Source organism: Poecilia latipinna, unplaced genomic scaffold (assembly GCF_001443285.1).
Source record: "Poecilia latipinna isolate Pla-1442-1.1 unplaced genomic scaffold, P_latipinna-1.0 Scaffold82, whole genome shotgun sequence".
NCBI lineage: Eukaryota > Metazoa > Chordata > Actinopteri > Cyprinodontiformes > Poeciliidae > Poecilia > Poecilia latipinna.
This window is the reverse complement of record NW_015112698.1, coordinates 185,581-201,529: the sequence shown is the minus strand read 5'-3', so window position 1 is coordinate 201,529 and position 15,949 is coordinate 185,581. Positions and strand designations below refer to the sequence as shown.

Here is a 15,949-nt window from a genome sequence, read left to right as displayed (position 1 = left end):
TTGAGCATCTTCTGACTTCACTTAAACATCTCATTCATGCTAAAAGTAGATACTTTTGAGTCTGCAGTCAGTAGCAGCATCCACACTGAAGAGTGCTTACCGATATTGGTCAACAATTTCTCAGTTGGAAACAGTCTTTGTTCGTTCAGCTGTGTTTTCTCAACCCCTCTGTGGTCCTTTTCAGGCAGCCAGCGGGCTATTTTCCGCCAAGCCATGCGGCACTGGGAGAAGCACACCTGCGTGACCTTTATAGAGAGGACCCAGGAGGAGAGCTATATTGTCTTCACTTACCGTCCATGCGGGTGAGTCAGTGGGGTTTTCGGCTTGCTCATGTAGGAACTTAACAACGCTCATGCTACAAGTATTCGGTATGCACAGCTAATTATTTTTGCACGCGAGTACTCCTCCTTGTCTCCTGCTCAGCAGCCTCGTCGCTTCCCCTGTCTGCAGTCAGGGAGGTGCTGTTTAGCCCACTGACGGCTCTGAAAGTGACAGTCCTTTCAGTGAGGAGGAATTTCCGGTGCCTCTTCATTGAACTTCAGGACTTGCTGAGTGTCTCTGTGTCATTCATGGCGTTCAGGACGGAGCAGAAGGAGGACATGTCCTGTCAGCATTTTTCCTTTTCTCAGGGGAGGTGCTTATTGTGTTGTTGCTATGCGACTGCTGGCGATCTGTTTAGACACACAAGGGTTTTTTCTTTTTTTTTGGTTTCCTGATGATTATTTTCTCATTAAGTCTTTTAAAGCGTACCATATTTTTAGCAAAAGAGGCTTAGGGCAACCTCAGCCCACAAGCCATTAAGCCATCCGCCTCTTTGGACTGATTTTTATCATTCAACATCAACAGTCCAAATAAGAGCAGATGCAGCTCCTGAAACTGAACTTTACCAGCTGACTACGAGTTGCCATTTTTAACCTGCTAGCTGGCCTTTTAAGCAACAAGGATGACATTATCCGCAGGCAGCAGCGGTTAGCAGTGGGAAAGCTCGACTCTGCTGCATATTCAGCAGGCCCCCATCTGTCCTGTGCAAAGTTCAAGGCGTGTCTCAAGAGAGCCCGGGCTGGCTTGCAGTAATTAGAGAGCGGCTGTCTGGCCCGCTGAGCCACGATATGTGTGCCTGTCCTGCAGACTCCCACAGTGAACCTTTCATGTCATGGTGAGGTGGAGAGCCGTGAGAGGAACTCTGTCTCTCTCTCACCAGGTTCTGGTGCCACGCTCAAATTTTTTTAATTTTTATTTCTCAGGCAGATGAATGAGTGTCATACCTGTGTGCATGCATGATGGGTCACCTTACCCGGAGGTTGTTGAGCTGTTCCTAATCAACTTTCATTGAAGTCATTACAGAGTAAATGTCTTGTGTTATCCTTCATTTCTTCATACTTTGCTTCTAAGCAGCCAGACTACCTGGTAATCTTCTAAATTGGGCCTGAGCAGTAATTCTTCAGACTTTCTGGAGCTTTTGGATTCGGAATTGAAATTTCCTCTCTACTAAATATTCCACAGTCAACTATTAGTGGTATTGTAGCAAAATGTAAGACAGCAACTCAACCATGAAGTGGAAAGTCCTGTAAAATCACAGGGCTTGCGGATGCCTGCGGACAGCAACTTTCTGGTGACTTAAAAGCTGCAGACCACTGAACTCCTTTTGGCTTTAAGATTAGCCCCAGAACCATCTTCATAGAGAGCTTCGTATAATGAGAGCAGCTGCAGCCGAGCCTTATAATAGCTAATGCAACACAGAGCATTGGATGCAGTGGCACATTTTGAACAATTTTATGCACCTGACTTTGTGGGAACAATTTGAGGTTGACCTCTTCCTGCTCCAACATGATTGCAAGGTCCATAAAGTAATAGAAGAATGGGTTTGGTGTGGAGGAACTTGACTGAGCCCCGACCTCCATAGAATACCTATGGGATGAATTGGATTGGAAACTGGTGATCTTGTCCAACATCAGTGTCTGACCTCAGAAATGAAATTGGCCTCAGGAACAATGGTACGACATGAAGAAAAGCTCACTCAGAAATGTCGTGGACAGCTTTCCCAGAGGAGTCGAAACATGAAAACTGATGTGCATTTGCTTCAAGGCGTTTTACAGTGACAGCTTCTTATTTTCCCCATTCCTGCTTGGAAAGAAAGTATGTAGAAGTTCATCCATTTGCACAGTGGTGAACAGAAGTAGCAAACGTCTGAGCTGTTAGAGACACGATCCTTTTGTTTCTCCTGGTATCCATTCAACTCGTTAATAATTATTTTATCCCTGAAGCATAGAGTCTGGTATTTTAATGTTTGTCTTGGCTTGTGTGTGTGTGTGTGTGTGTGTGTGTGTGTGTGTGTGTGTGATGATTCATAGATGCTGCTCCTACGTGGGTCGCCGAGGAGGAGGCCCCCAGGCCATATCCATTGGTAAAAACTGTGACAAATTTGGCATTGTGGTGCACGAGCTGGGACACGTCATCGGCTTCTGGCACGAACACACGCGTCCTGATAGAGACGAACACGTCAGCATCATCAGGGACAACATCCAGCCAGGTAGAGGAGCACGGACCTCGCCTAGGAATGTCCCCACAGTCTCTCACAAAATCCCCATCTCCTATTTTTCCATACGTAGAGAGAGTGAACCAAGTTGCAAAACAGAACAGAAGAAAAAAATGCGTAGAGATTTGCAGGAGTTTTACATCTTTACATATGTGTTCTTAGATCTGTTTTGGCACATATAAAAGTGATCTCACCTTTGACACACTTACTGATTTACAGTCTGACTCTGTTTCATAACTCTTATTTTTTCTCTCTCTCTCTCTCTCTCTCAGGGCAGGAGTATAACTTCTTGAAGATGGAGTCAGGAGAGGTGGACTCTTTGGGAGAAGTCTATGACTTTGATAGCATCATGCATTACGCTAGGAACACGTTCTCCAGGTAGGCGCCAGGCGAAGTCCGTCCCCCTATGACTCAAGCACGAATATTGGTCTCAGATAAAGTCAGACTGAGTGGTTTCTCCGCTCAGCTCTACGCTTTTAACCCAGTGCCCTGTTTTCCATTTCAGCGCATATTGCTGAAAGACTTGTCTCGATCTGTAACGCACCAGCTCTGTGTCCACAGGCTACTGCTGAGTAATCTGGCAAAATTCCCAAATCTTGGGAAAAGACAATAATGGAACTCTCTGTTCTTCTCTAGTAATAAATCACGAGCAAAACACATTTTTTGAGGTAATCCTGCTTTTTCAAAAAAAAAAAAAAAAAAAAGCCCCTTTGTTTCTTCAAAGTCGGTTTGGATCTGAGTGTTTGCTTCTCTGCCTTACTTCATGTAATAAACTAGAGTGTTGGGAAGAAAAAAATATATTTGAATCTAAGTAGAGGATGTTAAAAACCTTTCGATGTGAAACAAGGATCCCACTCTGTTTCTGAATCCGCTTTTTGACCTTTTTGTCTTTACGCTGCAGTTCCTATGGGAGAACACTAATGTGATTCATTCAGTATTTTGACAAACTCAAGTTGCATACATGTCTGGAATTACAAGCACATAGGTTAAAGTGAAATTTAATGAGAAATTGGATTTGTCTGGATCCATTTACCACTTCCCAAAACAGGGAAAACTTCCAAGTTTTCCCTGTTTTGTGAAAACTTTTGTGCTTGACAAAAGTTTTCACACCCTTGAACTTTTTTTAATGCTTTTTCACATTACAACTCCTGGAACGTGAAGCTCCATCCCAATCTCAAACTTTTTACCATCACCTTCAAATCAACTCTGAGCAGCTTCTAAACAATATCTCGCTGCACGTTGCTGCCACTACATTGTTTTCACAGTGAGGATGGAGTGTTTTGGATTTAGGTCACCTTCATCTTCTTCCTCAAGCTTGCTTACTCACCTTTACGGCTTGTTGAAATCCGCAAACATCTCTTGGCTTTCTTCTGACTAATTTTCCATATTAGTCTTATTTGCGTAGTGCGTGACTAGTTAGAGCTGGGTGATAAATCAGTTTTTTTTTTATCATTTTTATTCTATTTTTTTTTATTAATTTTGGGAAAATCAGGATTTTCTGCTGTTCTGTTCTTGATAGCTGATGCATTTGAGCAGCAGCAGCAGCAGCAGCTCTGTTTCATCATAGCAACATGTCTTTACACCTCTTTCATGGTGGTATGAAGCTTCTTGTTAAAGCTCTGCTCCTGTCCCATAAAACACCTCTTTATGGTCCTGGAAGCTCTTTAAACAGGCCTTCATGATGAATCGGATGGTTGCATAGGAACTCATTTCGGCAGCGTTTGCTGCAAAGCGCTTCGGCACCTTTGAAACACTCAGGTGTTATAAGGGAAACGCATTAAAAGCAGACGGGGTGCAAGTTATTAAACCGGACACATTCGTCTGCAGAAGTGGAGGAAGTTCATTGAAGTTTATTGGCTAAAGTTGCTTCCACCTGGTTCTGAATGTGTGCATCGTGGATTACAATTGATGATTTCACAAAATAGCTGTAATACGTCAGCTAGATTCTGGAGGAGTGTTACTGAAATCTTGGATTTTACCAAGTTAACCTCATTCCTGGCTCTCTGTTGAAACCTACAACTGAGCAAGATGTCCTGCTGTCATTTCTCACAGGAGTGTTCAAAGTAGCATCATCTCACTCATTTTTTGTTTTTGTTTTGGATGATAAAAAAATAAGAAATGTTTTTCTTTTTTTGGAGAGGCTGGAGGATTTTCTTTTTATTATTATTTTGTCCCTTAGCTCTCCTAACAATTCCTTCACAATAAACTTTTTGCAGTTTATACTTTTCCTTTTTAAATTAATGGGATTGTTTAAGAGCTGAATTAGCTACTCGTGACTCCATGTTTTCCTGTGTTATAAATATGCTTCTTCTAGCAACTCTTCAATAGAGAAAAAATGAAGTTTTATGTCAACCATCAGGCCACCCTCCTAAACTTGTTCATATATACAACCAGAGCAATAATTAAAAAGACTGAAACAACTAGAGCTGTGACAGACAGGAACAGCCGTGTTTATCCTGCCACCACAGACGGTCAGAAAGATGGTCAGGGAGGTAAGCAAATCTAGAAAGATTATTGGTTGGAGAACTACAGCAAAGAGTGGCACCGTGGTTCACCCAATCTCCATTACAACCACTAGACCGATGGTGCACCGGTTCCCTGGTACAGATTTGTTCCTGTTGCAACACGGATGAATCAGACGGCCGAATTACCTCCTTACTTCTTATAAAACACTCTTGGTTTGTTTTGTAAGAAGCAATGGATAAGTCCCTCATGTTCATTATTAAGTACGGTAGAGGATTTCTGATGCTGTGGGCGTCTTTCACCTCCGTTGTTAATGGCATCCCTCTTATGGTGTTTAGCACCATGAACCCTTTGGCACGCAATTCCTTTCTGTTGGCTCTGCCCAAGAAAAACTGGAACTGGTCCAGCATTTGGTCTTTCAGCAAAAATAATTACCCAAAACAAACACAGAAATCAGCACAAACATGGTTTGCCAGACACATACAGAGAGAGGGAGAGAGAGAGAGCGAGAGAGAGAGAGAGCGCTGATCTGTCTTTGTCTGCCTGCCACAACCTTTTAAAATTTATAGAAACCCAAGTTTTCTAGTAGCTCCAAAAAGAAAGTGGAGAAAATATTCAATAAAGGCTGCTATGAAGTGTTAACTAGATGATTTTAATAAAACAAGTTCCTTACTCATGATTCCCCCCAGCCCCCGCTTCTTAAAAGTTTCAAATTAAAGGTTAAGTTTTTCATCAAGAGGTTAAGCTGCCACCATAAAAGATTAATTTATTTTAAGGTTTTTCACACATTTTAACTTACCAGCTGGGTGACGGCGAAGCCAAACCGGACCTCTGCAGAGAGGCTGGCTCTCACTCAACCAATGATTCATTAATGTAATTATAAACACACCCTTTTGCACAACGACTTCTTGCAGCATTGCCATGTACAAGCTGCGATATTCTAACTTCAAATGAAGGTCGAGGGCTTAAACTGTGCTTCTTCAGTAAACGCGGGCAATTTCAGAAAAGTGCCAGCACCTCTGTTCATCATAGCATTTCTAATCTGATCTCGAAATTTCAAGCAAGACCGGCGGCAAAGCAAAAAGACGCAGCCCAGACGATGATCAGCGCTTCCTCCGTCTGATATGAGAAGCAGCTGTTGGCTGCTCCTGCTCAGCCCTCGCTGTCAGCTGTACATATACTCCACATCATAGCCTCTTTGGGTTTACCCTTTCGCTGTTGTGGCCTCTTCCCACATCTAGTGCTGTGCTCTTGTGGCAAATGGATTCTGGGAAGTGGAGAGCGAATCTTTGTCTAAACAGACGCTGAGGCTGGATGTAGGCCAACGTACAGAAATTCCTGTCTGGCCCCCGTGCCTCCACATGCAGGTTAAGTATTTAGTTCATGCAGATTAGCAGTGAAATATGGTTATTGTTTTGAGAAGTTTGATTTTTTTTTTTTTTTTTTTTTGTTGTTGTTAATTTGAATCCTTGGTAGTGAAATAGAGGACAACCACTCAATTTTATAGCAACTTTTGTGAAAGGCGGTATTTGGTGAAAGATTTGATTCCGTATTCACTCTCTGCACTCCAAGTCACTCGTGGGTCAAGACCTGGATTTAACCTCTTAATCTTCCAGGTTTGCAGAATACCCTCCAGCTTTCTGCCAAACAGAGCCAATCGGTTGCTTTTGTGAGGTAATCCACCCCTGCTCGGTTTCCAGTGTAACTTCGTTCCTGCTCTAATTCATGGGGCCATGCCAATCAATAAGAGTGCTTAGGAATCAGAGAACGATTGGCTCTGTTGGGGAACGTTTCACACCGCTGTAATAGCACACCCTGTTAGCTTTTCTCAAGTCATTCCAGGCACTTTTTCTGAAGTGCTGATTGGCTGATTTACCTTTGCCAGTGTCATTCTGTGCTGCCTTATTGTTAGCCGGCGTGTTTGCACAGTGTTTTACAGTAAATCACCGTGGGAAGCCAGAGTTTCTGCCTGCGGGTGTTGTTCGGAAGATTTCATGGCTCGTCTTGATGTTTTGCCTTGTCTCCTGGGGACGATCAGGGCTGATCTCACGCGTTTTGTCTACACTCTAGTCTCCGACCCAAAGCCCCTGTGTTTCCCCCATCCGATATTTTTTTATTTTATTTTTCAGGACAGGAGGATGGACCAGTGCCAACTCAAATAGAGATCAGCCAGTGCTCCCATTATTTGTTCTGACACTGGTTGAGTGGCGTCCCTTTTCTCTTTTTTTTTTTATCAGTAGCCAGCTAACAGGCTCCTGGAGACTCACAGACAGTCAGGCAGGCAGAGTCCAAAGGCTGCTCTGTTTGCACATGCCTGGCGTTGGTAGGCATGTCGCCATGGGAACGGTCAGCGTGCCAAGCCTGTCCTGGCCAAAACTTGGAAAAATGAAGATGATAAACTATCAAACTGTCAAGTTACTGCAGTTGAATCAAAGAGAACGTTTATTTCCCGCACAAACTGTTCTAGTATACATTTTTTAAGCTAACAGACACCCAAATAGATCAGTTTTATGGTCTGCATTTAAAGGAAGAAAGTGAATTGTACGCAAAGCTCATGTTGTTCCGTACGGTCAATCAGTAACTCTGAAGAGGTTCCTGGTGTAGGCCCAGACGTACGTTTGGAAGGATCTAGGGTTGTTTTTTTTTTGTTTTTTTAAATCTCTGTGACAAACAGCTTAGTCCCTCTTCTACTCTTGATTAGTGTGGAAAAGTCTGGACAAAAAAAAAAAGAGTAGCAGAAAATATTTCTTTTCCAGTCTTTACTCCCTCTTTCTTCCACCATGTGATAGATGTTTGTATGCACAAAGCTGCTCCAACTAGTCTGTTATAAACTGGAGGGGGAAAAAAATCATTAAAAAAGATGCAAGTGGAATTTCATATCATTCTTTTTGTCCATCCATCCATCAATTCTTCCTTCTCTCCAGCCATCAGTTCATTCATTACTAGTCTTTCCTTATGGTCTGTGATCTTTTGTAGTTTCCATACTTGCAGCCTTACCACTGTGGAATAATGTGATATTTTGTCTCTATGGCTAAAATTCAAGCACTCAGAAATTGACTGATACGTCTGAAAAAGTAGAAAGTTTAAAAACTCAAAGAAACCTTGGTTTGTCTTCCAGCAAAATTTTGTAGATCACAAAAACACATAAGGTAGACATTTAATAATGATAATTAAAAAAAAACTGAGAATGTCCACTTGTTATTTAGCTTAAATAACATAAAGCTACATAATTTTTAAAGTTTAATCAGTAATACATTTATAACAAATTTATGTCAGATCATGATTTCTTGGTTAGTGACAAGTTATCATAACGAAGACATTTTGAATAATGTCAACTTTGTATTAAAAGTGTCATGATTTACCAAATGACACTTTTTGACAACAGTCATAAATCTTCATGAAGACTTTCATGTGCATGACGGGTGTTACGTCATGTTTATGATGGTGTCATGACATGCTTATTCACAACCCGTCAAATAAAGTGTTTCCAAGTATTTTTTAGCTCTAAAATGCTAACTCAGATGGAATACCAACATGTGAATCTTATCTCAGAGCCATATTTTTTCATATACAAAATTCATAATTTGCACAATGTATGAAGTGTGATTGATTCCTTACAAGCCTGGTTTAATTTTTTCTTCACCAGCTGTCAGTGGTGTCCTCCAGAGCTGTGTTTTAGGGCCCCTTCTGTTTATTATCCCAACCTTCACCTTCTTTTTTTTACGCTGGTGATCCCCAGCTGCACCTGTTTACATCGTTATTCTTAGTCAGTTATGCTCATTAGCTTGTAATAATGGTAAAAATTATGCTAATCTTAAACATGCTTTACTTACTGTACATCTCGAATTAAGTACTGCATGGCTTCTACACTTTTAGTGCCTTTTTGTAGCCATTTTCTGCATTCTGTGATTTAATTTTTTTTAATTCATGTATTTTGACTTTTAATTTGACAATTATTATTATTATTATGATTTTTATAGATAAATCATGCTAGTGTTTTTGTTTCGTGCATGTATGCTGGAATGAAGTGCTTGCCTGTTTGAGTTAAAAGCATCTCTTGGCATCATTCTGTTTCTCCCCAAACAACAGAGGCATCTTCCTGGACACCATCCTGCCACGCTACGACGTGAACGGAGTGCGACCGCCCATCGGCCAGAGAACCCGACTTAGCAAGGGCGATATTGCACAGGCACGCAAACTCTACAAATGCTCGAGTAAGGTCAAAATAACAGATCCTGCCTCCTGTGTGCCTTTATTTTGTTTTCCATGCTTACACATTATAACCTGAGAGTAGCTTTCCCTTGACGCTGCTAACTCTGTGCACATCTACTGTTAAATGGTGTGTCTCCTTGGCTACACTGTATAAGTCTCCCTGGATGGAAGGAGTGTAAACACAACCATGAGAAGAGGGGGAGGTGAAACCTCTCCCCGAAACAGATGAAAAAGAACAGCTTTGTCTTCCTTTTTGGAGACAGAAGCTTGTCTGTAAATCACTGTTTGTACAGTGTATAAAGTGTAGCTGCTCACTAAGCCTGCCTTTCTTCCACTGGCCAAACAGCATGTTTATACCTCCAGAGATGAGAAAGAGGGAGTTCAATACTGGTGAGTTAAAAAAGATTTTACGCCTTTAACAGATGTACAGAGCCTGGCAAACACACTCTCTCACTTTAACTTTACAACCTTAGACTTCCCTGTTCCTTATTGGGGTTTACGTAATAGACACGTAGCCCCATAATTGAAGTAAAATGATGACTTAAGTAATTAATTTAATTCTACAAATGAAAATCTGAAAATGTGGCATGAATTTATCCTCTTTACTCAAAATAGATTCTGCAACCATTTGCTAGAGTCTAGCTTAACTCAATTTATTCTCAGTATACTTTCTGTTGTTCTGTCAAAGATTAGGTTATAAAACAATATCCCAAATAAACGTACAAAGACATGACTGTCCGAATAAACTGTCAAAATGGTCACAGAGAGCATTAATTAGCAGCCAAGTCATTCTGGAGGAGCTGCAGAGATCCTCAGCTCAGGTAGGAGAATCTACTGAATGGACACCCATCATTCATGAATGATGGCCTTTATGGCAGTGACCTTTAAAAAGCCTTAAGAAATCCCAGTCACAGTTTCCCACAAGTCATGGAAAAAACAATTTTGTTTGCATGTGTTCAATCTTTCCTTAAATCACAACAAATAAACCCGGGGCTGGTTGCCACAGATGGACCGGCTCATCTGATATTTACCAGGACGAAGGTGAAGTTTTAGAGCAAGCGTTCAGCCCCATTACTCCCGACTGACTCAGCCTCCTGAGGAAGAGTGAGTGACGTGGTGCATGTCGAGGAGGATGAGGCAGTGATCGAGTCTCTCCACGTGTTGTTGGGGAAAATTCTTATAGAGCCCCACATCTCCCTTTCACGAAGCATTCCTCAGAGTTTTTGTCATCCCTGGTTATTGGTTTAAGACTGGCAGACGTCTGCCAAGCATGATCACACTCTGCTGGAAGCTCAGCTGGTAGCTTTACAGCTTACACACAATGTCCAGGAGGAAAATATGTTTTCCTAGCTGGTATTAAGGTAAAATAAGCCAGAGTTAGCTGTGAATTCATTAACGCTTCTTGGGATGGACAGCTGAAGACAGCCAGCTACTCTTTGTGTGTTCCTTTGTGACTTAAATGCATCTTTCCTCAACTTGGCAAGAGGCTCTGTGGACGATGCTTGGAATAAAACCATGCACACTCGAATGCTTATGTTTCCAGTTAAACTAAAGGCCGTTTCTTTTTATTATTTTATTTTGTTTGCTTGTCTTTTTTTTTTTTTTTTTTTTTTTTGCCACTGGCAACATGTACATAATGCATCACCTCCCCCAGGGGACTGTATTATTTATAGAGCAGCAGGTTTATTTTCAGAGGATGCTCATAAACAGTGTTTCACACACACTCTTCTACTTTGTGTGATCATCATCTGGAGTGGCTGGGGGGGGAGGAAGTGAGGATGAGGATATTATCAGCAGATGTGCCTATAAACATTAAAGCGATGCCCTTTCTGTCACATCCAGTGATCTAATCCAGCATCTGTCTCTGAAGCAAAGTTTTAGTGTGTGTGTGTGTTTACGGGAGGACGGGGTCACCTCGGAACAGCCAGTTTGCAGTCGGGTTGTCGGCTGGCCTTGACCTTCAGCTCATTCTGTGCATAGAATGCGGGGACAGTCTGCAGGACAGCAGCGGGAACTTCTCCTCCCCTGGCTTCCCTAACGGATACTCGGCCTACATGCACTGCATCTGGAGAATATCAGTCACACCGGGGGAAAAGGTACAGACAGTAACAACTTTGAGGTGTTTAAGTCGGACTTGGCTCACAACTTGCAAACAACTTGTCTGTTTTGAAGAAAGAGCCTCTCACACTAGATGAGTTGGTCACACCAAGTGCTGATAACTATTGAAGCTTTACCTTCATTAAAATAACTTTTCTAGTATTGTTATGACTTTCTTCTGGTAGTATGTTGACTGTCACAATATCATGACTATTTTCATAACTTGAAAAATAAGCTCTCTTATTCTGGCCCTAATCTGTCACCATAAGAGTCAAACTTCAGGATATCAAAAAATTTACAAGGATTGAGGAAAATACTCACACCTCTGAAAGTTTTACACATTTTATGTGTTTTATTTATGTATGAAATTATGCACAAAGTAGTGCATGATGGCAAAGGAGAAAGAAATTGATTAATTGCTTTCCTAATAATTTCCTTATTACTCACAAATATTATTATTAGTTGGCATTTTAGGTTTGTAAAGGTTTGCCTTTAGAGGTTTATCAAAATAATTTGAATCAAAGCACATTCATACTTTAGAACGGTCCAGTCAAATCCAATCCACATTAGTAACTGTACTTTCTATGTTTTGAAGATCATCTTGAACTTCACCTCCATGGATCTGTACAGGAGTCACCTCTGTTGGTACGACCATGTGGAGATCCGCGATGGATACTGGAGGAAGGCACCTCTCAAAGGTCTGTTTGTAGATTATGAAACTGGGGAGACATTGTTGACCAGCGGTCCAAAATTCAAAGATATTTGTAGAAAACAAGATATTCTTTTGTTCCAGAGTTGGCTTTTAACAACCTGGAAACTGCTTTTTGTGCAGCTACTGTCAGACGTGGTATTATTTGCGTTGAGGCAATCAATCAAGATTGGTTTTGGAGATCAGACCTCAAAAGAAAACATAAAATAGACATTGACCGTACTAGGAAAAAAACTCTGATTGGTTGGTGCATCTCTAGTTTCAGAGATGTAAAAACCAAAACTGCTATAAAAACAACAAGTCAATAGATTACAGTTTCATCAACATAACATTTCTTTCATTAAATTCATTGAGTAAAACTTATATGATTCATGACACTCTAATGTCCAGCTAAATTTTTGCACATTAAACTTTGACCCAGGTCGATTCTGTGGCGACAAGCTGCCTGAGCCGATCATCTCCACCGACAGCCGACTGTGGATTGAGTTCCGCAGCAGCAGCAACTGGGTCGGGAAAGGCTTCTCCGCCGTCTACGAGGGTTAGCAGCGACTGTTTTCCTGTGCCTGGTTGTCGGATGTTGACTGAGATCACAGCCACGTTTTTAAAAAATGTGGCCGAAAGCTGCTGCAGCAACGTTCGCCTCCTTCCTCTGGCCTCTCTGACGCTCATGTGTCAAGAACATTATGTTGCGCTGACCAGATTTTGGCTTCACATTCAGCTTCACTATTTCCACATTTTGCACATGGATGATGTGTGTTTATAGCTCTTGCACTCTTAACTTTCTGCTGCCTTTTTAAACCATATTGCTGTTAAGAGACCTTTTTTTTTTAAATGATGATTTTTTTTTATGTGCAGCCATCTGTGGTGGCGAAGTGAAGAGGGACAATGGTCAGATTCAGTCCCCGAACTACCCTGACGACTACCGGCCCAACAAAGTGTGCATATGGAAGATTTCTGTTACTCAGGGCTTCCACGTAGGTCTAACCTTCCAGTCTTTTGAGGTATGCTCTCCTGTTTTCTTCATTTTACTCGAGTATTATTTTACCTGCAATCTGCCCCTTCCTCAACTCCAAACTCCGCTTCTATCCGTAGATTGAAAGACATGACAGCTGTGCTTATGACTACTTGGAGGTGCGTGACGGGCTCTCTGAAACCAGCCCCTTGCTGGGCCGCTTCTGTGGATACGACAAGCCAGATGACATTAAAACAAGCTCCAACCATCTGTGGATGAAATTTGTTTCAGATGGCTCCGTCAACAAAGCAGGCTTTGCTGCCAATTTCTTCAAAGGTAAAGGGTCAGAGAGGGCCTATATCCTATCTGTTCCAGGAAAAAAAATCCAAGATATTCCAGGAATCGTTCGTTGCTCATATGTGTCCTGCTTGCTCCGTGTGACCAGCTTTGACCGACTCGTGTTGTTTTGGACGATTTCTCCGCTGAACCGAGGGGGCCCCAGCCTAAAGGTCCCTAACATGTCTTTGTGTTTCCAGAGACGGATGAGTGCTCCAAACCGGACAACGGTCGCTGTGAGCAACGCTGTGTCAACACGCTAGGCAGCTACAAGTGTGCCTGTGACCCGGGCTATGAGCTGGCGGCTGACAAGCGCAGCTGTGAGGGTAAGTACAGGGGAGGACGGCCAGCAGCCCCGCTCACCATGTCATTTACATCCTGAAGCTCTTCACACACTTAGCTACCCAAATACAATAAGTACAGTCATTCGTAAACACCTGAAAAGATCCCAGCAGAGAGGACTGCACCGGTGGGGGCGCTGCGATTTTAGGGATTTGTGTCAGAACAACTCAAGCTTTATTTCTGTCTTAAATGATAGGTTGTCTTTTGGAGCTAAATGCTGGTTTGCAAGAAGCGCCGTCTAAGCACTTATTTCATTCCTGCCCCTGGAGGAAGACAGGTGTCACTCCATCTTGGCTGTTTAAATAAGAGGCAGAGATAAAACGTGGACAGCAATGCTATTCTCTGTGGCTCGATAAAATATTCATACCCCTTGAACTTTTTCACATTTTCCCCACATTATAGTCGCACCCTTCGAAGTATATAATGAGATTTTATCTGATGGCTCAACAATTATGCACAAGTAGTGCAAAATGAAGCAATGTTTTCAGAATGTATTGCAAGTAAAAAGCGGAGCATTTATATTTAGGCCTTGAATCAGCACTGTAAAACTGCATTTGGTTTCAGTTGCAGCTCTGCTTCACAAACATGTGCTATTTGTGTTTATCACATAAATTTGCTGTAAAATCTATTGAACTTTCAGCTTTTGAAGAATGTCTGAGTGTTAACACTTTTTCGAGCATCAATGCATTTTAAATGCATTGCTAAATCCCCATTAGCTACTTCAGTTGACAAATGCATTAGCAGCAGAAATACTGCTCATTACCTCACGAAATAATATTTTATATTTAGTCTTCTTCTTACATGTAGTGAAAACCTAAACTGAGTCAGAATCTAGTGTCTGCATAGGCTGGTAAAAATAGCTTCATAGTGTTGCTTTTATGACTCCAACGTTCCCCACATCTAATAACTCCATGTGTCAACACAGCCTTTGCTGCAGTTGCTAAGGATCAACACTGCACATTTATTTGTGCCAGGAATTGTCAGGTGAGGGCTCCTGTGCCACAGTTTCTAACATTGTGCGTCATGGAGCTGACAGAAAGCTGCTAAGATCTTTACAGGAAGATCGTAAAGTTTTTTTTGTTTCCGTTTTTTTTTTCTCCTGTCGAAATTTCAGGGAACAAGTTGAAATATTTTTTTCTTTCTACACAACTGTTTCTGAGTCTTACAGTTTTTCCGTGCCTCCTCCCATGTTGTGCTGTGTCCAGCTGCCTGCGGTGGCTTCATCACCAAGCTGAACGGCTCAATCACCAGCCCAGGCTGGCCCAGAGAGTATCCTCCGAACAAGAACTGCATCTGGCAGCTGGTCGCCCCCACGCAGTACCGCATCACTCTGCTCTTTGACGTCTTCGAGACCGAGGGCAATGACGTGAGAACTGGGGTTTTTATCAGTCCATGCGGGGCGGGTTTGTTCTGAGCTCGGTCATCCGTCCGCTCTAACGTTACAGCAGATAATCTTCCTCTTCTTCTGCCTGTTGTTTTATACAGCTCTGCTCAAAATAACAGCAATGTGTTTACAATTGTGAGTAAAGTTCAAAATTCTTACATTAGCTTTTAGTTCAATATGCAACGAAGGGATTGAGAACAATGCCTGTTCAAAAGAAAATCTAAAGTATTATGTTGCTAGTGAAGATAAAGACAAAGGAATCATAGGCTGATCAAAAATGCAGCAATATCTGCATTTTTCTGTACAAGTTAAAAAAATTCACAGTGAATTCCTGAACCATTATTTACATCTGCATCGAGTTGTCGACTAATTTCTGGCACCTCTGATCGGGTATTCCAGCCCGAACCATTGCACAGTATTCAAGAATTCCTCTTCATTTCTTGATAGCTTGTCTCCACAAAGATGTTTTTTTTACCTCCTTTGATCACCCAGTAGCTGATAATTGGAAGAGTCTTTGTTTTGTGTCCTTCTGTTTTAAGATTGTTTTAGCATTTTTTATCTTCTTCTGCTACACCTACTACTAATTTATTTGCCAGGTAGAAATATGCTTTCTATCATGACTGATGATGTTGGACTGCTGTTATCTTGAGCTGTTATCTGTTGAAACCAGTCAAACCTTGCCGTAGCTTATCACATGCGTTGTTTCTCTGCTCAGGTTTGTAAGTACGACTACGTGGAGGTACGCAGCGGGCTCTCAGCAGACTCTAGGCTGCACGGGAAGTTCTGCGGAGCAGAAAAACCAGAAGCTATAACCTCTCAGTACAATAACATGCGCATAGAGTTCAAATCAGACAACACAGTCTCCAAAAAGGGCTTCAAAGCCCAGTTCTTTTCAGGTAAGTCCTCTTAAAATCCATC

At 41.9% G+C, this 15,949-nt stretch overlaps 1 protein-coding gene across 1 annotated transcript in view; it reads left to right on the top strand.

The window, feature by feature from the left end:
- Positions 1 to 15,949, top strand: part of bmp1a (bone morphogenetic protein 1a) — a 38,732-nt gene that overhangs the window by 16,521 nt on the left and 6,262 nt on the right. The window contains exons 4-15 of the mRNA XM_015019891.1: positions 185 to 302; positions 2,352 to 2,530; positions 2,809 to 2,914; positions 9,089 to 9,213; positions 11,192 to 11,307; positions 11,904 to 12,006; positions 12,439 to 12,555; positions 12,873 to 13,018; positions 13,110 to 13,305; positions 13,506 to 13,631; positions 14,853 to 15,013; positions 15,747 to 15,927. Coding sequence (XP_014875377.1) covers positions 185 to 302; positions 2,352 to 2,530; positions 2,809 to 2,914; positions 9,089 to 9,213; positions 11,192 to 11,307; positions 11,904 to 12,006; positions 12,439 to 12,555; positions 12,873 to 13,018; positions 13,110 to 13,305; positions 13,506 to 13,631; positions 14,853 to 15,013; positions 15,747 to 15,927 — 1,674 coding nt within the window. The remainder of the gene's footprint in view (positions 1 to 184; positions 303 to 2,351; positions 2,531 to 2,808; positions 2,915 to 9,088; positions 9,214 to 11,191; positions 11,308 to 11,903; positions 12,007 to 12,438; positions 12,556 to 12,872; positions 13,019 to 13,109; positions 13,306 to 13,505; positions 13,632 to 14,852; positions 15,014 to 15,746; positions 15,928 to 15,949) is intronic.